Source organism: Carassius carassius, chromosome 25 (genome assembly GCF_963082965.1).
Source record: "Carassius carassius chromosome 25, fCarCar2.1, whole genome shotgun sequence".
NCBI lineage: Eukaryota > Metazoa > Chordata > Actinopteri > Cypriniformes > Cyprinidae > Carassius > Carassius carassius.
Window position 1 is genome coordinate 30997994 of NC_081779.1, and position 27625 is coordinate 31025618.

The window sequence follows — 27625 nt, forward strand, 5'->3', positions numbered from 1 at the left end:
TTGCTTTTAAATGGAGGTATATTTTGAACCATTAAACAGAGGCCCTGAAAAATGTCTTTTCTGCTCTGTGTCTGGAAATAGCAGAGGTATGTGTAAGGTTACGGCCATAGCAAAAGTCAAATAATTATGATTCACGGTTAGATTTGCTCCATATGTGAAAACAGCATGTGTGTTTACACACACTTTTTTAAGTGAAGCATAACATGCCTAATGGTAGTGAAGGGCTCAGTTCTTGAATTACAGATACATTAACTTCATCTAAACTTCACAGCCGTCTGTGCTGTGACAAGCAAACAAGCTCCTTCACATCCATTTAAAGCAAAATACATATTTTTAGTTTTGTTTTTAAACATACAGAAAGTCTTTGGCAACATGTCTCATTTTGTGTATGTGTGTGTGAGATAGAGAGAGAGCGAATTAAAATTTTGAAGATTATGTTATGCATTATTTTTTCCTTCTCGTTTTCTCATTATAATGACTTAATTTTCTCGTTATCTCGACATCACAAAAGTTGTTTACTTAGTTGTTTAGTTGATTTTTGTTCATGATATTCAGCTCCAATAAATGATTAAAAAAAAAAGAGAGAAACAGAATAAATGTTATATATCATTATTGAATCACACTGAAAAATAAGATTGCAGACGCTTGCCATCTAAATGAGTTTCTAAGAAACTAAGAATCTGTTAATGGAATCTAAGAAAAAAAAATTACTTTATAAATTTTGACAAATATAAGTTATAAATAGTACTTGACCTTCTGGGTTTATTCTTTTATTTTTCAGTTTTTAAAACAAGACATGGCATTACACATGGTTATGGTAAATACAAAAAGGTCACCTTCACATAGTGAACTGACTGTAAATACACAAGTAACATCAAGACACCGTCACTTAAATACTTAAAATACTTGACTTTTTGACCGTCAGTGAAAGAAAGGAGTGTAGAACTGAACTGGGGATAACAAGTTGGTCCCTTTTAGGTCCTTCTGGACTGGAGAAAATGCAGATAATAGAACAAAATAACCACGTGGAAGTTGTCAAGGTAGAAAAACAACAATATTCAAACCTATAGAAAAGACAGTGACAGAGTCCATCATTATCTTGGAGATCGAAGCTCTAAGTTCATTGTCCTGTGATGTACAGTAAGATGGCATTAGGAACATCCATGGTTTCATCTTTCTCCAAAACGATATCATAGGAGTTTAAGTATGACTCTCTCCTCTCATCCACCTCGGGTAAAAACAAAGACATTCATTAGATGGATTTTCCCACTTTTTTCATGTGCTGTCCTGCTTTTACTGTGGATTTACCTTATCATTGAGGTATCCGATCTTCAGGATGTTTTCTAAGTCCATGACTCCATCAGACATGTTGAGATCCCCAAGAGAGTCTCCGAGCAGGAGGACATTACAGCGGCTCTGCAGTTCCTTGAAGTGCTCAGCATTGAGCAGAGCTCCTTCTCGTTTGTTGTAGATATGAATCAGCTCTCCTTTAAATGCCTGCAAAACACCCTGCAAGCCCAATAGTTAACTTTAATAACCCAATAACTTTCAGTAGGTCGTAAATATAGCTGCATGCTGAAATTGGGCAAGCCCAAATGAGGTAAAATGAAGAGCTAAGAAGCAGTCTTTAATTACTCATTACAGACCAGGGTTCTGCAGCTCTGCTCCTGAAGAGCTTCCTTCCTGCAGACTTCACTTCCAACCCTGCTTCAACACGCCTGTCTGTAGGTGTTTCTCAATGTCAAGGAAGGATCCTCGGAAGCCAGTTTTTCGAGGATGCTACGTCATCGACATCCGTCGAAGGACTGTTCCAATGTCGAGGATCCTCGGAATTTCAACCTAGGACTGAGTCCTTCGTTCGAAGAATATCCCATACACAGGAAAGGATGCATATGTGTATCCTTCGCGCTCTTCGCTCTCTCAAAATCACCCACAATCCTATGTGCGCAGCTTTGCTATCTTGTTCAAAAATTAAAACATGTCGAACGTTAGCGAAGTCGGAGTGTATACGGTTTTGATTTACGTTACCAAACATTTGTCATAACTGTAGTAAATATAAGTAAAGTTTAACGTTTAAATGCCAGTAGGGCTGTCACTTTTAGTTCGAAAATCGATTGCACAATCGATCGGACCAACCAAAAAAGTTTCGATTTTAACCAAATATGTACACTATTAATTTTAAAAGAATTAAACAATAAAAAAATATAGATGTAACAAAACTCACAAACAAGCAGAAAAAGAATATAAAGAATTCCGAAAGTGCAGTATGCGTTGCGAAAGCTTGATATAAAATACCAGCAATTTTACGCGCCTACAAGACCCAGTGACGTCGAAAGCGACCTCTCTGCGTTCACACCAAACGCGAATATAGCGTCTGGCGCGAATCATTTCAATGTTAAGTCAATGTAAAGACAGCGACCCTGGGACATCAGTGCGGTCGGAGCACGTCTTCTCAACAGCTGGACATATAGTGAATAAAAAACGCTCTGCTCTGGACCCCGAAATGTTCATCGACTTGTTTTCCTGTCCAATAAATTTGTAATGGTCCTAGCCTTTTGGTGCATTTCCTTAAGCCTGCCTAGTGCCGTCTAGCCTAAGTGTCGGTTATGTTCAATAAAAAACACACATTGCCTGTTCTCAAGTCCATTTAAAGTTAAATTATTTTTAACAGTTGTTTGAAATGGATTGATCATTATTTAAAATAATCTTGGAGATTTTTGAATTGCCTAAATCATAAATGCAGCCGGGTTTAAGCCTGCAGTGATGTTTTTCTTTTGTCATGGCAGCCGTCCCCTCTGCATATAAATTTTTTCGAGAATGTTGCACTCCTGTTGCTGTTCTGCACGAAACTTAATGCCAATAAATAAGAAATATCGCTGACTTGTGCGTTTCCAGCGCTCTCTTTGCATTCGTCCGTTATTTGACGTTGAAAAAGGAAACTTTTTTTTTTTAGACATGGAAAATCGATTTTACAATCGATTCAATGAACACTTATGTCTTAAAAATCGAAAATGATTTTTTCACAAAAGTGACAGCCCTAAATGCCAGTACAAATTACTACCGTATTGATATTGTAAATTATACAAATACAAATGGTTAACTAAAACGGACCTGTCAATTAACAATTGGTTGCGTCATCGGCATTTCTTTTATAAATAACTAGTTAAGTTGTCCAAAGTAATTTAATGATACCATTCACAGCGTTATTCAAACGGACATTTTCACTGACGTAATGACGCAATGAGGTGCACTTGCTAGCCTGTTCCAGTTATGTGTTCTCCGAATGCAAAAGAGGAGTCTCACCTAGCCTCTGAAGGAAGTGACTTGGAAGGACCAGTCCTGCCAAGGAAGTATCCTTGACATTGAGAAACGCCTTGTAATGATCAAGTAGCCCTGAACTCTTTGATCAGATCAGCTGCTTCAGGTGAGCTTCAGTAGGGTTGGAGCTGAACTCTGCAGTACTATAGCTTTCCAGGAGTCCCCAGTTAAAGACATTTGATGATACACCATTTTACAACAATGCTAACTGATATTTAAATTTTTGCAGGTCAATATTTTTGCAATTTTGAATGTTTACGGAGTAATGCACTATTTTATAGATGGGGGGTTAAAATGACAATTTTATCTGAAATTTGGTGTCAGGACTTGGGTTTGATCTTCCTCCTGTTTTTTTCTTTCTTTGCTTCAGTTTCTTCCATGTGTTCACGAACAGCTGACATGGTTTCATTATTAGCCTATTTTCCTTGATTTCTCTGCTATATCATTGCTGTTTCTCTTTTTGCTTTTTTTGACAGTGTGTTCTCTGTGTTTCTTTGCCACTCACATGCTTTTCTTGTTTAGGTCTTGTCATTCAGTTCTGTTTTTTATTTTTTATTTCTGCCCAGTTGTGTTGTGGTTCAGTTTTCCTCCAGAACTCACTGATCGGGGACTGCTCTGTGTTTCTTATCTAATGGACTGTTACAGCTACTGGAGTTTGGATTCGCCGGGTTGTGTACTGGACTGCTTTGCTGTTATGACTATCTGCTGGACCTGTTTGATCTCATTCTACGAACTGGATTTGGTTTTTGGTGGACTGCACAGGACTCTGACCCTTGCCTGTGTGACCCTTTTCCTGTCTCCTGCTAGTCCAGAACTGGACTGGGGCTGTTTGGCTCATAATGTTTATTATTGTTATTCAATAAATAGAAGTTAAGCATTCTTCTGCTTTTGGGTCCTTCCTTCCAGAGATCGTTACATTTGGAGCCAAATTACAGGGGGGTAAAAATGACTTGAGAAAGATGGAAGCATTATTATGTTATTTTTACAGTGATATTAGTAGGTCTATTAGTTAAAATGTTTGACTAACAATTGTTGTGTCAGTATATGCCAGGTGGCTGGTGACCATTAGAAGATAGGGGGGAAAAAAAATTATCTCTCTTTTTTTTTCTTCTGCAAAGTTTGTATACCTGTAACTCAAGAAGTATTAAAGTCTGTAGTCTTAGATTGTAGTTTAACAAATTTCTTTGTGTATCTTCATTTATATGGTTTAGTTCCAAGAGATACTGGGCTCTAAATGTCTCCAAGATTAAACTGTTCAATTATACACTTATTCAGTGGTTAAAAAGCAACTGTCGGTCACTTTACATACAGTACCATGATTAATGGTTGAAAAGACAGAATTTCAGGACTGGCACGATTAAAAACATGAGGGGTGTTGATATTTTCCCACCCATGACAGAGCAAACCAGACTCCCTCTTTACCTTTTGACCTGTTCCTTATAAAAAACTAATTCCACACTACTCTCAGAATAATGAAGAGACTACATATCAAAATGCTCCCGATCACCACAAAACAATGCTATTTTGTGCTATTGTCTTTTTTATTATCTAGAATTTGTGATTTTACCATGTCCTTCTGCTGTTATCCTTTTTAATTATGTTGAGTGCGGTTTATATATATATATATTTTTATTTTATTTATTTTTTGTACAGCATACATTTATACATTTGAAATATTAGTTCTTAAATAAATTAGCCCTGGGTGTAACATAAGCATTTTAGTTAAAATGTTTGTTTAGTAATTAATTTTTTTTTTTTTTTCAAACTGTTCAAGTATTTGTTAACAACTATAATATATTCTTGTGAACATTTCTAATACCACGTTAAGAACAGCCTACCCCCAACCAAATAACGACCCAAACTGGAATGTGTTCCTGTGGCTCAGTGGTAGAGCATTGTTTCAGCAGCGCAGAAACAGCTTTTGAAGAATGGCATTAGTGTGGCAAATCGCTGTCCATGTAAACCCCCTTAACGGAGTGATGCTGTTATAAGAGGAGACGTTTATCCTATCAGAGTACTGCACTGTACTCATGCTACTACTGCACTTCAATGCTGTAATGTGTTATAGTTATAGTGTTATTATATCATGTGTACTTTTTTTCCCCTGTACATGTCAAACCCATTAATTAAGCATTCATTAGTTCATTGTAAAAAAAAAAGTCAATTATTTGTGGTCTTACAAACTGTTAAGTTTGTCCTACATATAAATGACTATTCAATATCAGAAATTGAATAGCCAAAATTAAGACGAAACGAATGTATTGAAAATCATTTGAACCATATCAGTGAATTATTTTTACAAACACATGACAAAAGATTGAAAAGAAACTTACAGACTCGTCAAAGTCCATGTAATTGGAGAAGACTTTAACATTAGGATGGAACACACCAGCTTGTCTGATTACTTCCTCTAACACATCCCCGACTCCAGCAGAGAAGATCAGCAGAGGAACAGACATCTGATGGAGATGATCAAAGAACTGCTGGTAGCCATCCCTGACAAACACATTATCAGTATTATATGTGATATCACCCACTACAATACAATCGCTTGATAGTTTTGGTAAAGATCTGACCTCAGCATGGCTTCAGACTCTCTCACAATTACAGCCAAACTATCCTTACTGATCTTCTGCTGCACAAGGAGCTCATGAGCTTTGGTCCACCTGCACACACACACACACACACACACACACACACACACAGCTAAGAATAATGAATGATTGATAACTTGCCATTGGTGTAAATACAATTAGGCAAAAAGATATAAACAGCATTACTGAAAAGTTACAACAAAAACCAAACCAAAACAAAATGCAAATGGTTCAGGTCACAGTGTAAGGTAGGTCACATTTGTTAGTTTTTTTGTTGTTGTTGTTTTTTGCTTGATTCAACTTTTACTTGAGAACTTGAGACTTGTTTTTTTTTTTTTTCTTGGCTGTTCCAACTGTTGGGGTTTGTGATTGACAACCGCATTGACAATTGACTATTCTGACTATGTCACAATTGGCAATGCAAATAAAACTGAAAGATCTTTTCACATTTGACATGACAGAATTCTAACCGAGGTGTCCACTGTGGTTGATGTGTTTGCTCCGCTCTCCTGATACTGGTGTAAGTTTGTGTGGGTAATGGAGTTATTATGTGTTTGGAATCATTGTGTCACTGGTATTCCAGAGAAAGCAGGAGAGAAGGTAAAGCCAGCCAGGTTTCCCTGAGCACTACTGCAGATCTGTCGCGTGGAGTTAACATCGCTCACAGGCTAGGACCTTGTTCTGCTGCGGAAAGATCCTCTCGTCGCATAATTGTCTTATTTTCTAAGCAGTCTCAGCGGTTACAAGTTTGGAAAGATGCTAAAACATCCGTCCATCTCAGGGAAAAGAAGATCGAGATCTATGAGGATCTTTCACAGAAAGACAAGGATCCAAGGTTTTCACTGTGGTAGAGAAGGTGAGATGGGAAGGAAAGAGAGCTGGCTTTCACAATCCCTTTGCTGTGATTGAGGGTACAAGAGTGACCACTAAGGATGTAGCCAACATATATATGGATGTAGCCATATGTTAGCAATGCTCATACAACAAGCAACTGTTACTTTTGGTGTTTAGCTTGATAAATGCGTAATAATTTTATTAGTATTATTCTTCTTAAATACTTGTATCTATTTCTTGATTTCTTATTTACTTAGTTTTTAATCTATTTATTAAATTTTTATAACATTTTATATAATGTCTTGTTTTACCACGTCTAACAGTACTGAGTGTTTTCCCCTGTATCCTGATTCCCTGTGTACAAGCTCGGACTGTTATTGTTACTCCGCCTGCCCCGACATCTGCCTGGTAACCCGTTTGGAGTTTGGATTTGTCTCTGATACCCCTGTTGCTGTTCTCTGATCTTTGCCTGTCTGACACTGCTATTTAATAAAAGCTGCAAATGGATCTCCATGCCTCTGAAACCTCATCATAGTACTCTTTTGGTCCACTCATTTAATCAAACTTAGTTCGGTTCTTTTCTTGCTTCTTTTCAATATTTGGAGTTCACATGGCTTCGAACACTTTTGAGAAACTAATTTAGTGGGAATATATTACAGTTGGGATCAGATAAGCTTGGCTCATTTGAATTTATTAGTGATTTCACTTAACCAACAAACTGTGATTCTTGGAAATATATATGGGTACAATAATTATTGGATAATTTTTATTATTTTGTTTTACAAATTAGATGAGAAGCTTACATATTAGTCTAATAAATTTCCTAATGCATTTTTCATTCAGCAACAGCCATATCACCCTGCAGCCCAAGACTGGTTGTCCACTGAAGCTAAGCAGGGTTGAGCTGATCAGTACCTGGATACCTCTCTGAGGACACACATACAAACTTTAATTGAGGACAGTAAGAATGTTAGGGCTCTAGATACGGCTTTGGATGCGTCTAGCTCAGGGATTCCTGTACATTGTTCGGTTCCGGAAACAGAGCCCCAGCAGCAGGGCAACTGGGTGACGATGAGGCAGCGTAGTCGTGGGTCAAAACACCGCTCTTCTGTTCCGATCAAAACATTAAACAGGTTCTCCCCACTCAGTGATGCACCCACTGAGAAACCTGATGAAAGTGCTCTAGTTATTGGTGATTCTATTGTACGGAACGTGAATATAGAGACACCAGCCACCATAGTCAAATGTTTACCGGGAGCCAGAGCGCCTGACATCTTGGCAAATTTAAAAGTGCTGGCTAATGCTAAACGTAAATACAGTAAGATTGTTATTCATGCCGGCGCTAATGATGTTCGACTTCGCCAGTCGGAGATCACTAAAAATAACATTAAAGAGGTGTGTGAACTTGCAAGCACGATGTCAGACACTGTAATATGCTCTGGTCCCCTCCCTGCTTACCGTGGTGATGAGATGCATAGCAGATTGTCATCACTCAATGGCTGGATGTCTAAGTGGTGCCCACAGAATAACATAGGTTTCATAGACAATTGGACGAGCTTTTGGGGCAGACCTGACCTGTTTAAAAGAGATGGTCTTCATCCCTCCTGGGGTGGCGCCACTCTTCTCTCTAGAAATATGGCAAATAGTCTTAGTGTTTATACTTGACTAACTGGGGCCCAGGTCAGGAAGCAGACAGACTGGCTAAACCGACCGTCTGCTAGCTGCCTCCCATCACAGAGGTCAGTTAATTCTCAGCACATAGAGACTTTTTCACCTAGATATCACACTATTGAGACTGTGTCTGTTCCCCGAACTAGAAAATACAAAAAACGTCCAAACCAAGTTAAGATTAACAATTTAATTGAGGTTCAACGAATAAAGAATATGTACGGATAAACAAATGATAAAGCTTGGCTTATTGAATATCAAATCCCTTTCTATGAAAACACTTTTTGTAAATAATATGATCACTGATCATAATATAGATGTACTCTGTTTGACAGAAACCTGGCTAAAACCTGATGATTACATTATTTTAAATCTCAGAGTCTCAGGGCTCTGAACAGGTTCAAAGAAAGAAAACCAGAAACGAATGAAATTTTGACAGAAGCAGAACCAGAAATGAAATAAAATGTTATAGTTCTGGCTTCCGGTGCGGTGCTACAACAAGATGGACGCATAATAACGAGCTCCTCAAGTCGGTTTGGGAAAAGTACCTCCTGTCAATATAAATTACACTGAGATCGTTTTAATTTAAGTATGAACGGAGGGAGAAAGCTAAGGAGTCAGATGATGAATAAAAATGCGAGTGATACGCAACAAAACCCAGAAGTGATTGAGTCTACTGTACACGAGGAAAACGACGACAACGGAGGTGAAGCTAGCACCGCTATGCTAGGGGAAGCTAGCACTGACCAGAAAGCTCTGCTTCAATCTTTAACGATGCTTCGTACAGAGCTAAAAGATTTTAAACAAGGAATGAGACGGGACCTGGACGAATTTAAAAACGACGTGAAGAAAGTTTTGAAAGACGACCTCTCGCAGTTTAAAGGTGAAGTTATGCAGGAGCTTCAGAGTCATAACGCCAACATAGCTGAGACACAAACTCGAATAGCTGACATGGAGTCGGCCTGCTTGGAGATGAAAGAAACGCTACTGGCGGTGGTGAAAGAAAACACGCAGATGCGGGACAAAGTTGTCGATCTCGAGAGCCGCTCAAGAAGAAATAATATAAGGATTTACAGGGTGCCGGAGGAAAAAGAAGGAAGATCTGTCACTGAGTTTGTTAACGAGTTGTTTAAACGCCACCTGACCCTGCCAGAGGGTCTCGAGCTCCGTGTCCAGCGGGCACACAGAGCATTGATTCCAAAGCCCGCAGCTGCCTCTTCCCCGAGATCAATAATCGTTAATTTTTTGGAGTTTCAAGTCAAAGAGTTGGTCCTGAGGAAAGCGTGGAAACAGAAGATCGAGATTAACGGGAAAAGACTTTACTTTGATAACGACTATGCAACAGACGTCATGGAGAGGCGCAAGATGTACGGACCTATCAAAGCGGCTCTGAGGGAGAAGGGGATCCGGTATCAGACACCCTACACGAAGATGCGGGTGTACTGGGATTCCGGTCTGGTGATATACAGCACAGCCGATGAGGCAGCACAGGGCCTGAATCGATGCGGATTCAGGGTGGAGGTGGTGACCAAAGCGAACACCGTCGCGGCAGCGGAGGAGCGACTGAATGCAGCGTTGCCATGGAAACGCACCACCAACACTTCAGACAGTGCAGCTCAGCGTGCAAGGGAGAGGCTGACGGAGTTCAGACGAGACTCACACCAAGAGAACTGCAATGGATGACAAGATAAAGGCTACGTCGCCGGGTGAACTCGAATATCATTATCCTTTTTTGTTAAAAACAATATTACTTTTGCACTAAAGAATATTAGTCTGTTACGCACAAATCTGGGTCATATTAGATTAAATGACTCACGACTTAAGTTTATAGATCAGTTGAACCGACAAGAGGGAGTGTTTTGCAGCAAGCAAAAAATGTTGGACAATTCTAGTATTTGTGGGTTTTCTCTCACAGCTAGGGAGGGCCCCCACTACAGTGAGGCACACAGCCCTCCTCCCACCAACAGGGACCACAAGGGATGGATAAGTACATCTCCATTTTGGAAGTCACATTGTTCAGAGTTTAACTGTTGTTCTTTGGTTTTGTTCTATATGTTCAGTGTTGGATTGCCGCTCAAACTCGTTAGAAATGGCAGAGTATAATACTAAAATACTGACGTTGAATGTTAATGGTCTAAATAATCCTGTGAAGCGTAAGAAGATAATGACCAAATTAAAGAAGGATAAGCCACAGATTATTTTTCTACAAGAAACGCATCTGTCTAGTCTGGAGAGCGAGAAACTTAAGAGGTTTGGATATACCAACTCATTTTATAGCTCATACCGTCATGGATGTAGAAGAGGTGTGATCACACTTATATCCAACACAGTGAAATTTGAATGTATTAAAAAAATTAGTGATAAAGAAGGGAGATTTATTTTTGTGAAAGGAAAACTCGAGAACGAAATGGTGACACTGGTTAACGTGTATGCTCCACCCAATAGTGCAAAACAATTCTTTAAAACCCTATTTGATACCATGATTTTAGAAATGGATGGAGTATTAATATGTGGTGGTGACTTTAATATTGTGATGAACAGTAAACTTGACACGACAAATAAAAATAAGCATAGCAACCCGGTTATGAGAATGGTCAAGAGAACACTTAAAGAATTTGGGATAGTTGATGTATGGAGGGAGTTACATCCTTCTAAAAGAGACTACACACACTATTCTCCCCCTAACAACAGCTATGCTAGAATCGATTACTTTTTCATGAATAAGAATGATTTAAATAGGGTAAAGAAATGTGAAATTCAACAAGCAGATGTGTCTGATCACTGTGCGGTTCTCCTTACAGTTAATTTGAAAGTACAAGAGAAAAATACGTTATGGAGGCTAAACGTAGGAATGTTAAATAACAAGTCAAATGTGGAGGAACTAAAGAAAGACATCATAATCTATCGAAATGAAAATGACAATGGAGAGGTTACCCCAGTTATTTTATGGGATGCTCTCAAAGCAGTTATAAGGGGAAAACTGGTTGCTAAGACGGCAGCAATTAAAAAAAAACAGAGAGGAGGCCTACAAAAAGGAGAAGGAAAAGCTATTTATAACCGAACAACAACACAAGACTACACAAGACCCCTCACTACTTCCAAAAATTAAAGAATTTAGGGATAATATAGATAAAATACTAATCACAGAAATTGAAAAGAAGACCAGATTTCTAAAACAATCCTATTATGAAGTGGGACCAAGGGCAGCCAAATTACTGGCAAAACAATTGAAAAAACAGCAAGCAGATCGGACAATTCACAAGATAAGGGATACAAATACGAATCAAATAATTTGTGACTCCAAAGAGATTGGAACTCAGTTTATGAACTACTATAGAGATTTATACAGTCAGCCTCCCTCCGCGAATATCGACCAAATGAAAGCTTTTCTTAAGAAACTGGACTTACCATCAATTGGAAAAAATCAGAATGACCATCTGACTTCACCCATTACAAAAGCAGAGATAGAGAAAGCAATAAACAAACTAAAAACAAACAAATCTCCCGGCAGTGACGGTCTACCATCCGAGTGGTATAAAACATTTAATGAACAGCTTATACCTCTACTCGAAAAATCATTCAACTATACACTTGAACATGGTGAAATGCCTCCTTCCTGGAATGAAGCGGTAATATCAGTGATCCCCAAGAAAAAACAACAGTGAGACTTGTTCAGACTATAGACCCATATCACTACTCAATGTTGACTATAAATTGTATTATCTCAATTATCGCCAAAAGATATGAATATTTTATCAGTGACATTATAGATGAAGACCAGACTGGCTTTATTAAGGGACGTCAAGCCCAAGATAACACAAGGAGAACTTTATATATTATCAACCATATTCTAGAAAAGGGAAAATGTGCAGCCTTAATAAGCCTTGATGCAGAGAAGGCTTTTGATAGCGTAAATTGGACTTTTCTATATCAGGTACTTGAGAAATTTGGACTTAACGACAAAGCTGTCAGATGTATTAAAACGCTTTATCAAAACCCGACCGCAAGGATAAGAATAAATGGCAGTCTAACTGAGAGCATACATTTAGGACGATCTACCAGACAGGGCTGCTGTCTTTCTCCAACCTTGTTTGCAATCTTCATAGAGCCCCTGGCACAAGCAATCAGGCAAAATAGTAATCTTAAAGGAATAGAGGTTGGGGAAGAGGAACATATCATTGGACTTTTTGCCGATGATGTGGTCTGTTTTTTAGAGGACCCAGACACATGCATTCCCATACTAATCAACCAACTCGAAACATTTGGCTCTTATTCTGGATACAAACTTAATTTGACCAAAACACAGATTTTAACATTTAACTATTTACCTTCCAAAATCATACAACAAAAATATCATCTGAACTGGAAAGCAACAAAAATGAAATATCTTGGGGTTACTTTAACACAAAACACTGATGATCTATATGAACATAATTATGTCAAACTAGATAAGGAAATTAAGAGTGATTTTGACAGGTGGGCTCTCCTTCCGCTAGACATTGGTTCACGAATAGAGACCATAAAAATGAGTGTTCTACCCAGACTTCTTTACCTCTTTCAGTCACTACCCATTGAGATACTCGAAAAACAATTCAGACTGTGGGACAAAATCATGTCAAGGTTTATATGGAATGGCCGCAGACCGAGAATCAAATTTGAAACATTACAGATAAAAAAGGACAAGGGGGGTTTGGCACTGCCATATCTTAAGGGATATTTTCATGCTGCACAAATTAGGCATGTAATTTGTTGGTGTGACAAAGATTATATAGCCAAATGGAAGGATTTAGAAAAATCGGTACAAGGAAGAGAAATTCAAAGTCTTATTGGAGACAGAGAAGAAGCAATGAGTGTAATTAAACAGGTGAATACAGTCACTCAGTTTACCTTAAAAATATGGTTTAATCTGGTACGAAAATACAAATTGGAGAAAGAGCTCGGACTGCTTCGGAGGATAGCTTATGACAAGGGTTTCATCCCTGGTTCCCTTGACCAAAGATTCAAACAATGGATTCCTAATGGATTAACAGCAATTTGTACACTAATTAAAAATGAGAATTTCATGAGCTTTCAGGAGATTAAACAAAAATATGATCTAAGTAACCAAGATCATTTCAGATATTTGCAGATAAGGGACTTTTTCAATAAAAAAATAAAACCCAGTGTAAATTTGGACAAAAATCCAACAATCAAAAGCATAACTGAAGCCTACAATGCAAAGAAATTTAGAATAATCTCTACAATTTATGGACATATAATGGAGGCAAGAGGGAGTACAAAGATGTATGTAAAATTGAAGTGGCAGAGTTGAGAGAGAGTTGGGAGAGAGTTGGGAGTGAACATATCTGATGATGAATGGTCATATATTTGGAAAACACAGCAATCAACAACATCATCGCGTGTCTGGAGGTTACATTGCTGGAAAAATTTAATTAGATTTTTTATAACACCCAAAATTAGGAATAAACATACTTCATTACCACAGCCATGTTGGAGAAGCTGTGGAGATGTAAACGTGAATCATTCGCATGTGTTCTGGCTCTGTCCTAAGATCGCAAAATTTTGGGAAGATGTTCACTTGGTTATAGTTCTGGGTTATGCTGTACCCAAGTCCTGTACATTATCATATCTTGGTGTCATTACGGGAAATGTGTTGAAAGAAGATAGATACATATTGAAAATTATGTTAGCAGCCTGTAAAAAGGCAATTACAAGAAAATGGTACAAGATTGACCCACCATTACAGGACGATTGGATGACAGTTATGGACGAAATACATATTATGGAACAACTGACCTACAGAATAAGGACTCAAGAGGATCAATACTGCCAAAAGTGGGAGAAATGGACTGAATACATACAATCGACAGAACAAAGACCATCACATTAACATTGAGAAAGGATAAAACTGTAGAAGCATGGTGATCCAACATGTTCTTTTTCATTCCTTTGTTTGTCTGTTTTTTTTCTTCTTTTTTTTTGTTTTGTTTTGTTTTGTTACCCCCTACCCCATCTGTATAATGTTTAAAGAAAAACAATAAAAAGAAAGTATCAAAAAAATGTTATAGTTCTGAAGAGAATCGAAAATTTGAACCGGCCAATAACTGGTTAATAACGTTATTTTATCCTTCCATTTAATATTTGACATTTGCTGTCAACCAATCACAAATTGCAGAAATACATATGCAAATGTGATGCTGAAGCCAACCAGTGAAATGTCCGCTCAGCTGTGAGCTCATCATAGGCAAGTCTCAATGGCAATGCACCGCCCTTAGAGTTTATCTGAAGATAGTGTAAGATGAATTCAACAGATCACACCTACAGCGCTTCTGTGTATGAAGAAAACAGAAAAACTATAGGCTTACATAAAAAGGAATATAGGTATATACACTAAATATATATTCACTTAAATCATATTGACAGATTAATGAAACAAAAGAAAAAATTTGCTAAATTACGGTTCATTGTGACACAGGTGTTCCAAAGTTTTCGGAAAGGAAAACGAAACAGTCGAGAGTAGTTTTCTTTTATTTTGCAAAAGCTTTACAGTTTTAATTATTTTGCAAAGTCTTGACAGCTTTGAATAATGTCTTGCTGTCAGTGTTGGTATGAACATCGGGCCGATGGCCTTACGACAGCCTTACGATGGCCTTATGTGCACAATTTTGCTATATTGAAGCCTGTTCATTATCAAAATCAAATACATTTAAAGAAACAAATAAAAACTGTTCCGTTGTAACAAAATTTGTTGCATTCAGCGTAACCGCTCCTCACTGTGTTTATATAGCCGATGTGAAGGATGATGTTTTATGTTGATGAAAGTACAAACACTATAATAAATAATATTTTAGCATCCAGATAGGTTGGGAATATGGAAACAATTGGATTCATGCTGAATGAGAGTGGTAGGCATCAGCTTCACTTTAAATTAATTTGTTTTTGGATTGACGTTTTTATAGCCTAAACTTTAGAGCATTAGTTTTGGAAAGAAACTAATAACTTAGACTACTAGAGGCATTTAAGCCTTTACTATTTCAGAAATTAGTAGGGCTAATAAAATGCGACGTGAGTCGTAACTTATGTTTTTTTTTTCAATCTCAAAACGCAATCTTATACAACTTTTTTTTTTTACAATGTAGCAAACATTTTTAAATATCTTAAAAACACTTTGATGTCTTTAAAGTGTTGATTGATTTAAAAAAAAAAAATTTTTTTAGTAGCCTACATTTGGCCAAAATCTAGAAGAGATGATGCTGTATTGGCTGTGACTAAGCGCAGCGGGTTACTGGCTAACGTTATCAGATGTCTCCTTTTTCCTTTTGAGTAAAGAAAATTATATGTACTTTATTATTATCAGGCAAATTATAGGCAAAGAATTTTTTTTTTTTTAATTACGTTATTAACCGGTATTTCTTCCACCCGAACCAATTTCGCAACAGTAATAATATCAGAGGAACACAAGAAAAGAAACGTTAAAATATCGATTCTGCTATGAGTGAACAGATTTTTTTCCATTTTCAAGCTCTTATGAGTCTACCCCCCAATATTACTTTTATAAACATGAGCCACGTCCAAAAGGCAAAGGGGGAGGTATTGGTTCAATTTATAACAATATTTTGAGTTTTTCTCAGAGGGCAGGCTTCAAGTATAACTCGTTTGAAGTAATGGTACTTCATATAACATTATCCAAAGAAACAAATGTTAATTATAAATCCCCTGTTATGTTTGTACTGGCTACTGTATACAGGCCACCAGGGCACCATACAGACTTTATTAAAGAGTTTGGTGATTTTACATCCGAGTTAGTTCTGGCTGCAGATAAAGTTTTAATAGTTGGTGATTTTAATATCCATGTTGATAATGAAAAAGATGCATCGGGATCAGCATTTATAGACATTCTGAACTCTATTGGTGTTAGACAACACGTTTCAGGACCTACTCATTGTCGAAATCATACTCTAGATTTAATACGGTCACATTAATTTAATGTTAATGATGTTGAAATTATTCAGCCAAGTGATGATATCTCAGATCATTATCTAGTCTCGTATAAACTTCATATAGCTAAAACTGTTAATTCTACTTCTTGTTACAAGTATAGAAGAACCATAACTTCTACCACAAAAGACTGCTTTTTAAGTTATCTTCCTGATGTATCCAAATTCCTTAGCATATCCAAAACCTCAGAACAACTTGATGATGTAACAGAAACTATGGACTCTCTCTTTTCTAGCACTTTTAATACAGTTGCTCCTTTACGCTTAAGGAAGGTTAAGGAAAACAGTTTGACACCATGGTATAATGAGCATACTCGCACCCTAAAGAGAGCAGCACGAAAAAATGGAGCGCAGCTGGAGGAAAACAAAACTAGAGGTATTTCGTATTGCTTGGCGGGAAAGTAACATATCCTACAGAAAAGCATTAAAAACTGCTAGATTGGATTATTTTTCATCTCTTTTAGAAGAAAACAAACATAACCCCAGGTATTTATTCAATACAGTGGCTAAATTAATGGAAAAAATATGCCTCAACAAGTGTTGACATTTCCTAACACCACAGCAGTAATGACTTTATGAACTACTTTACTTCTAAAATCGATACTATTAGAGATAAAATTGCAACCATTCAGCCGTCAGCTACAGTATCACATCAGACAGTGCACTATAGACCCCCTGAGGAACAGTTCCACTCATTCTCTACCATAGGAGAGGAAGAATTGTATAAACTTGTTAAATCATCTAAACCAACAACATGTATGTTAGACCCTATACCATCTAAGCTCCTAAAAGAGGTGCTTCCAGAAGTCATAGATCCTCTTCTGACTATTAGTAATTCCTCATTGTCATTAGGATATGTCCCCAAAACCTTCAAACTGGCTGTTATTAAGCCTCTCCAGGGGCAGATTTACCGGGGTGGCAGTTTGGTAGCAACGAATTAAAAGTTATGGCCAATTTGAAAATATACGAGCGCTAATCTCCAATGTCCGACTGCAGTGAATGCAGCAGCACGAGAGGACGCCAGAGCGGCAAGAGACTATAGACAGTATGCAAGAGACTGATTTGTTTGTAAAACTTTCTCAGTGCACGCGAAGCAAGGGAACCATGAGACACAGGAGGAAAGAGGTAAAAATGGATTATCTATCAAGAAATGAAACTTTAATGAAAGCACAGACTTTGAGATGATAAATAACTAACGTTACAGTGGTGTAGTCTACTACGTGATGTTACCCACTTTTAAAAAGCGTGAGGATAAGTAACAACTTCGTTTTGTGTCAGAACTTTCACACTTTCATTCATAAATTCAGCCCGTCTGTGATTGCAAAGCGGATTGAATCGCATAATTCAGTCACAAATGGAACACAACATTCTCTTAAATAGACTAGAAAACTTTTCTGGCATTAATCGAAGTGCATTAGCATGGTTTAAATCGTACAGAAGAAACAGTCAATCAATAGACAAAGACAGCAATTTGTAAGCGTTTTGCCTCGTTTTCTCATTAGACTACTGCGTGATCGTCGTTGTTAGGAAAGTTTGGTTTAATTACTGTGTGTACCTATTGCTTGGACAACTTTTGCCCACTGTTGTCTAGACCAGCACGCACCACCCCATCTGCCCCTTGGCTGTCCGTGGTTCTCCGTGAACATCGCTCTAAACTCAGGGCTGCAGAGAGGAAATGGCAGAAATCAAGAAACTCTTCCGACCACAGTGTATCAGTCCTCAGTGTGTGAATCAGTATTTCCTCTCTTCCTTCTCTGCAAATGTCTTCACTGCTAAAACATCCTACTACCACAACATAATTAACAAAATTTACAACTGTTGTGATGCCCAGACATTCTTCAAAACTTTCTCTTCTCTTCTTAATCTGCCTCCACCTGCTCCTCCATTGACTCTTACAGCGGAAAACTTTGCAGATTTCTTCACAAATAAGACAAGAACCATCTGTGACCAATTCTCCACACCGCAGACTGAGGATAACTTTACAATGACCAATGCACACTCTCACTCCTTCTCCCCACTCTCAGAGATGGACATTTCCAAACTGTCCACTTGATCCGATCCCCACTCACCTCCTTCAAGTGATCTCTTCTTCAGTCATACCTTCGCTTACTCACATTATCAACTCCTCTCTTCACTCTGGAACATTTCCCTCAGCATTCAAGCAGGCTCGGGTAAGCCCACTGCTCAAGAAACCATCTCTAAATCCAGCGTTTCTTGAAAACTACAGACCGGTATCCCTTCTTCCATTCATTGCAAAGACACTTGAGCGAGCTGTGTTCAACCAGCTTTCTATGTTCCTTGTACAGAACAACCTCCTGGACAGCAACCAATCTGGCTTCAAAAGTGGCCACTCAACTGAGACTGCTCTGTCATTCAGAAGCATGGCTTTTCTTATCACTGCTACGTTGAAGACACCAAACTCTACTTCTCATTCCAACCAGATGACCCAACATTAGCTGCTCGCATTTCAGCCTGTCTGAGTGACATCTCTAGCTGGATGAATGACCATCACCTTCAGCTTAACCTTACGAAGACAGAACTCCTGGTGATTCCAGCTAACCCAGTCCTTCATCACAACTTCTCTATAAAGCTGGGCTTATCAACCATTACTCCTTCGAGGACAGCCAGAAACCTAGGAGTTGTGATGGATCAGCAGTTAAGCTTCACAGACCACATTGTTACAATGACCCGGTCCTGTAGATTTGCCTTATACAACATTAGGAAGATTAGACCCTTCCTGTCAGAGCAAGCCACCCAACTTCTTGTCCAAACTCTTGTTCTCTCCAGACTGGACTATTGTAATGCTCTCCTGGCTCTTCCTGCATGTACTGTCAAGCCTCTGCAACTGATCCAGAATACAGCAGCGAGGGTTGTCTTCAATGAGCCAAAAAAAGCTCACGTTACTCCTCTCCTCATCAGATTACACTGGCTACCAGCAGCCATTCGCATCAGATTCAAGGTACTGATGCTTGCCTACAAAACGACCACTGGCACTGCACCAACATACCTAAACTCACTAGTTCAATCTTATGTGCCCTCCAGAAGTTTGCGCTCTGCAAGTGAACGACACCTTGTGGTGCCATCCCAAAGAAGTTCAAAATCACTCTCACGGACCTTTTCCTGGACTGTGCCGAGCTGGTGGAATGACCTCCCAATCTCAATTCATACAGCTGAGTCTTTACTCATTTTCAAGAAACATCTAAAGACTTATCTTTTCCACCACCACTTAACCAACTAATACTAGGACTTTTTTGTCTTTCATATAAATATATATATATATATATAAAGACCTGGCTATGCGTTCTGTACTAGACTAACTGAGACTTGTCATGGCACTTGTATACTGTTGCTCTCTTGTTGATCTGATTGATTCTTTTGTTCTCATTTGTAAGTCGCTTTGGATTAAGGCGTCTGCTAAATGATTAAATGTAAATGTAAATGTACTTATATGACCGCCATCAATTCGTAGCAGTGAATGAAGATGTATCCTATCGATCACAAGTGCAGTATGGAGTACCTCAAGGCTCAGTACCAGGGCCGCTACTCTTCACGCTTTATATGTTACCCTTGGGAGATATCATCAGGAAACACAGTGTTAACTTTCACTGTTATGCTGATGATACTCAGCTCTATATTTCTTCACGGCCTGGAGAAACATACTAATTTGAAAAATTAATGGAATGCATAGTCGATATAAAAACTGGATGACGAGTAATTTCTTCCGGCTAAATTCAGAAAAAAACGAAGGTGTTAATTATAGGACCTAAAAACTCTGCATGTAATAATCTAGAACACTGTCTAAGACTTGATGGCTGGCTTGCTTAGTTGGGGTCACTTCATCTACAGTGATATCGTTGACTTGATTGCAAATGAATGCACACACACTATTTAAACTGAACAGAGATCACATCACTGAATTCAATGATGAACTGCCTTTAACTGTCATTTTGCATTATTGACACACTGTTTTCCTAATGAATGTTGTTCAGTTGCTTTGACGCAATGTATTTTGTTTAAGCGCTATATAAATAATATATATAGGTGACTTGACTTGATACTTTGGTGCATTCCTACATACACTTTCAACCTGTTTAACAAATTATGGTCAGTCTTGGACCCCCATAGGAATCACATGATCTTGAGAGATAAGTTGTGCAATTATAAGATTTATCTCACCATTCAACCATGAGCGGCAACTTCTCTTCAACTGAGCGTCTGGAATCAATCTCTATAGGGTAGTAAGTGTCCAGAAGATTCTTCAGCTGCAGAAAAACAATCCTCAAAAATTGTCCTGGTCATCAAAAAGAAAGCTTTACAAAGCTTAGTTAAGTTAATATAATTATTGTCTATGAAACCCGCACACAGAATAAACAGTGTTTGTGATAAAAACATTTATGCAAATTAGGCACTGCAAATAGAACAGAAATAAAACAGATTAGCTATTTGTTAGATCTGCAGTTTTTACAAAAACCCATGAGCTGACAAATAAACAGATATTTTGGTACAGGTAACAGAAAAATAACACATTGTTCAATTACTCAAAGTGGTTGAAAATCTGTGAATTTTACATCAAACACAGTTGCACAAAGTCAACACTAAATCCAAGTTCAAAATATTAATTACCGAAAACATCTGCTTTCTCACCTCGGCTTTGCACTCTTCACTGATCAGTTTGCTATTGTCCATAATATCTGAAAGCATATAATTTATAACTCATTTAACAACACAAGAACAACCTACACAAAAGAAAATCTTTTTAAGAATGGTTTATTTTCTGAAGATTATTTACAGCTTACACTGTTCAATAGCATTAATGTTAAATTTGATTTACATATACAGTGTTAACAGAAAGGAAAGCGAGGCAAAATGTGCTACTGTAAACTCTCACAACCTTCAGTGATAGTTCACCCAAAAATGAAAATTACCCGTGATTTCATCCCAGGTGTATATTACTTTATTCTTTTCAAAATCAACTAAACAATTCAGCATTCACACTGAATGCATTTTTAAAAATGTTTTAATTTTTCAAACAGCTGACCAAAGACATCTGACTCAATGTTTATTGATGTAAAGAATTTAAATGAATAAATTTAACAATGCAGCTTTGCACAGATAGTTTTACAGTGTGAACAGTATAACATCTAAACCACCCAGCATGCTGTCAACACCAAAAAATACTTAACCTCAATAGGGCTGTAGCTATCGAATATTTTAGTAATCAAGTCAAAAATTCCATCGATTAATCGAGTAATCGGATAAAATGTGTTTTTGTTTAATTAAAGTGCTATATTAATTATGCAAGAGAAAATAAGACTCCTGGGTCTCTTAAAATTTTTCCTTTTTAGAAAAAAAATATTTGTATTTTTTAAATGCATAGAATGCAATGCATACATCAAAAATAAAGATTTAATTATTACCCATTGTTTCTCTGTCTGTACTTGTACTGTGAACAATGACAAGAAAGTTGACAGATGAATTAAGTGCATTTAAGTGCCAATCAGTTGGGGTTTTAAATAAAGCATTTTCTGAGATGCACATTAAACACTAAACGCATAAAACATTATTTTAATTTATCTTTTAATTATTGAAAATGAAGCAAACTTAACTTTTTGGTACTAACCCGCGATAACTAAACTAAACGGGACTTTTATTTTGACGGGTTGACGTACCTTTACAGTTGTGTGTATGTGATGACGCTAGTTTTACTCAAATCAAACGGTCAAATGCTCATGAAGTGACTGTCAGAGCAGTTCTGGAGATGTTCCTCATGTGTTCACATCCTCATTTAGTGAGACAACAGATGCTGAAATCACTGAGAGCATCACGCGCGCTTCTGTGTGTTAATAAAGGAAGAATGGCTTCTGCTCCATTCATTAACACAGACACGCAGAACATGCAGGATTCATATTTAAACAGACTGTTCTGGCTTAATATTTACAGATATTAGTCCATATCGTGATTTGATGTAAGTGCACTGACATATTTTTGATTAATTCAATAAAAATGTGTCTCCTTCCGCTTTGTGGGTGACGGAAACGAAAATGATTGCAAAAGAACCTGACGTGAGATTTAAAATCAATTAAAAGAGGCTCGATCATTTTTTGTAATCGAGCTAGTCTAGTTACTTGAGAAATCATTTCAGCCCTAAACCTCACTAATTGGCTAATTAATTGGTGGACAACTAGCTCAGCAAAACTGCAATATTCAAGATTTGTGTACTTACTATGGGAGGTAGGACAGCGTTTGCCATTGTAAGAGAACCTGGTGAGAGTCATATCGAAATCTGAGATTACCTACAACATAAACAACAAAAATTCAATGTCATTACATGAGAGCACCCAAGCATTGTACTCAACAGAAAACACACACAAACTTGAAGATGTAGCATGTTCATACAGTCCGACACTATACATGTAGTATTCACAGTATTTTAAACAAGTCTGCTGTATTTTAAAATGTGGGCAACTGAGAAATTCTGACAATTGTGACAATATACACTAATGCTCAAGTCTCTGGGTCAGTGATATTTATGTTCTGCATGGTCTAATGAGCAGTCTAGTGGTGGAGATGTCTTCATCAGGTTGTGCTAGGTCACAGCACAGTGGGAAAGGAGCCAGAACAGCCAGAAGCTAACAGGAGGGAAAAAAGTGCAAAGTGACTGATCTACTGAAGAACCAAGAGAATCCTACAATCTGGGACACACAGATGAGGTTCTTAATGTCCCTTCCTTCATGTACCAGACACTCAGAATGGGGTGTCCATTTTGTCCCTTTTTTTACAGGTTGGGTACTTGCAAAAAAAAAAAAAATATGTTAAAAACATTTGATCTTTTATCTCAGTCCTGTTGCATCTTGAAATCCTAATCATTATTATGACAATCCTGACCTAAACTTGACTCATGCTCAAAGGGGAAATATGAATAATCAATCATAACTAGTTATGATTCATTATAAATATTAAGATCAGTTGGCTTAGGAAAAATGGTAAAAGCTTAAGCAGTTAAGAGAAGAGAAATAAAGACATGAAGCTATGGTACAATTTGATATTCAGCAGATCCACAGCTTGAAGAAAACATCAGTTTCTTAGTTCAAACACACCTTTGTGATAGGTGCATATGATACTTAATGTATCAATTAATACATTTACATTTCATCATTTAGCAGATGCTTTTATCAAAAGTGATTTACATACGAGAACAATAGAAGCAATCAGACCAACAAGAGAACAACAACAGTATAGAAGAGCCATGACAAGTCTCAATTTGTTGGTTAATTTTTCAACGAATTTGTGCAATTTGCTTATTGGTAATAAACATTTAAACTGTTATTCATTGTATTTTATGTTGACCGACTGGAATAGAGAGTGTAGTAGTAGAGTTCAGAGGGACAGGCCGAAGATTTTTGGGATAGGCCTGCCTTCGACATACACTGCGTGCTCTCCGAGTGTTCGTAGTGATAGTAGAGATCTGAAAGCACAAAGTGAGTACAAGTGACCTAAAGAAGTATTTGAGGACAAGCTGTCCAAAAGTAAAGAAAGGGGAGAAATGCAATACTCAAGTGCCCCGTCGGTGTCGTTGCTCGCTGGAGTCACGCAGGTAGAGTCGATGGTCTTTACACTCGTCACTTTACACTGGGGAGTCCCACAATAGACAAATGCAAAAACAGCACGTATTTACCACGGTAAAAAACACCGTAAATTAAACAACGATGATCGCGCAGTAGTCTAATGAGAAAGAGAGGCAGAACACTTATAAACTGTTGTCCTTATCTGTTACTCGACTGTTTCTTAATAAGACTAAGTTTATACTTGCATGTCTCGACTGTTTGAAAAAGAGTCCTGATGCACTTTGGGGCTCCAGTTGGTCCTTGCCGAAGTGAGTTTATGAGACTGATTCGAATCAGAGGATCCTGATGAATGGAAAGTCAATGCAGAAGGCCTTGTGCAAACTCAGGGTGGTTTTTAATGCTCTTAGCTCAGGGTCTTCTCCTGCAATACCTGAATCTAAAAGAACCGCCCGCTTGAGTGAGGAGCGGCCAGGGGCTTGCGTCAACCATTACAGTATCATTCCTGTATGTGATGCAGTGCATCTAAGAGCTGAAGATCACGGGCATCCAGTGTGGTTTTCCGGTCTTGACCCTTACACACAGAGATTGTTCCAGATTCTCTGAATCTTTGGATGGTATTATGCACTGTAGATGATGATAACTTCAGACTCTTTGCAATTTGTCTCTGAGAAACTCCTTTCTGATATCGCTCCACTATGTTTCGCCGCAGCATTGGGGGAATTGGTGATCCTCTGCCCATCTTGACTTCTGAGAGACACTGCCACTCCGTGGGGCTCTTTTTATTCCCAATCATGTTCCCAATTGACCTAATAAGTTGCAAATTGGTCCTCCAGCTGTTCCTTATATGTACATTTACCTTTCCCGGCCTCTTATTGCTACCGGCCCCAACTTTTTTGGAAAGTGTAGCTCTCATGAAATCCAAAATGAGCCAATATTTGGCATGACATTTCAAAATGTCATTTGATATGTTATCTATATTCTATTGTGAATAAAATATAAGTTTATGAGCTTCATGAAAAATGCAAAAATAATATCTACAGCGCATTTTCAGCACATTTACAGATCCCAGAGATATTTGAGCGAGCACAGGACAGTTTCAGCGAGAGGAGAGACACGTTTTCGGGCAGCGTATATCTGAGCGTGCGTCCAGTTTTGTGCAAGAGCAAAGAAAATTTGCACGTGAGATTTGTGCTCACGCATTGTATTAATGTGCTTTCGCGGAACAATAATGCGCTCTCCACATTTGTCAGTAAAATAACGCCATATATTTTTCTTATTTTATTATGCTCTTTCATAAGGTTACAATACAAAGGTCTATGTAGCAACGTAACTTGTGTGATATCCCCACGGGTCAGGTCAAGGCATGTAAAGAAATGTTACTTTATTTGCCAAATAATTTCAGAAAAGCGTGAACCACGGGTTGGAAAAAAAGAACCCCTACTCCACACACCACGCCACAGTATTATCAACCACCACATACACCTCCAGAAATAAACATGGCCAAATAACTTCTTGTGCTCGCTGCTAGCTGTTAGCCACTCATAGTTGCAATCTTTGAATTGGGGCACAAAACCTTTGTTAGCAAACTAGAGGGGGTGCTGTCATGGAACGTCAAAATCTGATTGGCTGATGATTCTGTCACTAATGCTCGTTACAAATCAGATTCAAGGTCTTTGAACTAAAGGGAAGCAGACTTCTGTAGGATATTCCAGTTCAACCTAAACAAAACTAATCATAGGCTATTTTGTGGACATTACACAAATGCAAATGATACCTAATTAATAATAATAATACAATTTTTATTTTTTTCTGTAGGGCAAGCAGAGAAGGCCCTGCTGACCCTGTGGTTGTGGATGAAACAGCTCAATATGAGAGCCAATGCAAATGCAACGACATGTGAAATAAAACATCATGACTGAGTGAAGGAAATAGTGGTGATGAGCACAGAATGGTAACAAAACTCTAGGTGTAGTAACCTTAGTGTGCAAAATCTATTAGCAATGTCTTAGATAACTATATATATATATATTTTTTTTTTAGCTTACAGATCTCAGTTTAAATGATTCAAAAAGGGAATTTGTGAGCAATATTTGCTTCATTTCTTCATATTATATTATATTGTATTATAATAAAAAATTTAACTGTCATGCGTGAATTTTCTTCTTTTTTTTTTTTTGCTCCGCGACAAAAAAAAAAAACTTGCGGGAACATTGCCTAACCTGTAAGACTTTTTTCTGTGGAACATAGAAGAAGATAATTGGTTACCTAACATGTGTTCCTGTGGCTCAGTGGTAGAGCATTGCATTAGCAGCACTAAAGGTTGTGGGTTCGATTCCCAGGGAATTAACTGAAGTCGCTTTGGATAAAAGCGTCTGCTAAATGCATAAATGTAATGTAAACGGTTATCAACATTCTTCAATTGTGTTTCACAGAAGAGAGATCATACAGGTTTCAAATGACATGAGGGTGAATTCACTAGCACAAAATCAGTGCTTTGCGGTCAAGTGCATTTATATATTAATAATAATTTCATATTTCAAGTGTTCATATTTTTTAATTAATTTAATTTGTCATATTGCCATGTAGTGGCTGTTCAGTTCACGTAATATACGGTCCACCATTCTGTTTTTCTTCTACGCTTTTCCTGAGACACGTTTATGTATCTCATATAAGTAATACAAAGTTCATAATTTGTACTTCAAGTACACTTCTATTCAAATTAATGTAGAAGAGTTATTTTATGAAGAGAAATGCCTAGCTGCTTGCCTGGACATTATACCTAATTTGTGATCAGTGTTGAAAATGGTTTTTATGCATGTTTTTTATGCATTTATGGAAAAGGATGAAAAAGTCTGAATTTCCTTTAAATTAAAATAAAGAAAAGTCATGCCTTGAAACATTACATAAATTTATTGGAGACCAATTTCTGAAGTGAACTTGATCTGTCCCTTTGCAGAGAAGCACATCGTGAGGACAGTGAATACTTTACTCCCCTAACCCAGCAAAACAGATGGGAATTTTATGGACATAATGAAGACTGGATATTAGAGTATAATGAATGTGTTAGGAATGTGCTTGTTGTCTTCTCAACTGTGTGTTGCTTTAGGAGCCCATTTGTTCAGACAGATTACCTGAAGTGTGCCTGCTCCAGCGCTCCTCATGGAGCTCAATACCTGCTCCACTCTCTCGGGCTCCTTCATTCTCACTGAACTCTGTGATAACTCAGGAATCTGTGCATACAGAACATCTGTTAGGTTTTACTGTGCTTTCCACGTTCACAAAGGATCAATGCATTCACAGGTTTCATTTTCTACACTGGATTTGCGGTAAATATAGTTTTGTTTCTGTCTTCTGAAACATCCCGTTACTATCTCGGAGGGCGAAATCGTTAGGATTGAACTGTCAGATTGGGAACAAATTCAGTCTTTCTGCAAACCCGTTCGTCCGATGAGATCAAAAGTGTGATTTATTCGCGAAACTGACATAATAGTTTACAATAGTTTAGATACAAACTGTAACAGTAATGCTGTCATAACTTACCATGTTAAGACCTTTTATACAGTCTATGGTTAAGACCAGAAGTTAACTTGATTATAAATTTAAAAAGCCAAATAAAACACAATATCCACAATGACTAGGAACAGCCACA

General features: G+C 37.7%; 1 protein-coding gene across 1 annotated transcript; it reads right to left on the minus strand.

Annotated features, from left to right (window-relative positions):
• Window positions 1–999: 999 nt before the first annotated feature.
• Window positions 1000–27625, minus strand: LOC132104560 (cytosolic 5'-nucleotidase 3-like). Its single transcript, XM_059510121.1, has 9 exons — window positions 27517–27625; window positions 27108–27206; window positions 22635–22704; window positions 21056–21102; window positions 20588–20673; window positions 5895–5984; window positions 5652–5814; window positions 1309–1509; window positions 1000–1228 (listed from the first exon to the last, which is right to left on the minus strand). Exons 1-9 carry the CDS (start codon window positions 27517–27519, stop codon window positions 1121–1123), a joined length of 867 nt encoding a protein of 288 aa, XP_059366104.1. The 5' UTR covers window positions 27520–27625; the 3' UTR covers window positions 1000–1120.

What these genes read in the sequence shown, in the direction of transcription:
- LOC132104560 (XM_059510121.1), bottom strand. An exon ending in ACGCTGTCCTACCTCCCATA is followed by an intron (nt 21,103 to 22,634) that starts GTAAGTACACAA and finishes ATATGCTTTCAG; the next exon opens with ATATTATGGACAATAGCAAA. An exon ending in TCGGATACCTCAATGATAAG is followed by an intron (nt 1,229 to 1,308) that starts GTAAATCCACAG and finishes TTTTTACCCGAG; the next exon opens with GTGGATGAGAGGAGAGAGTC.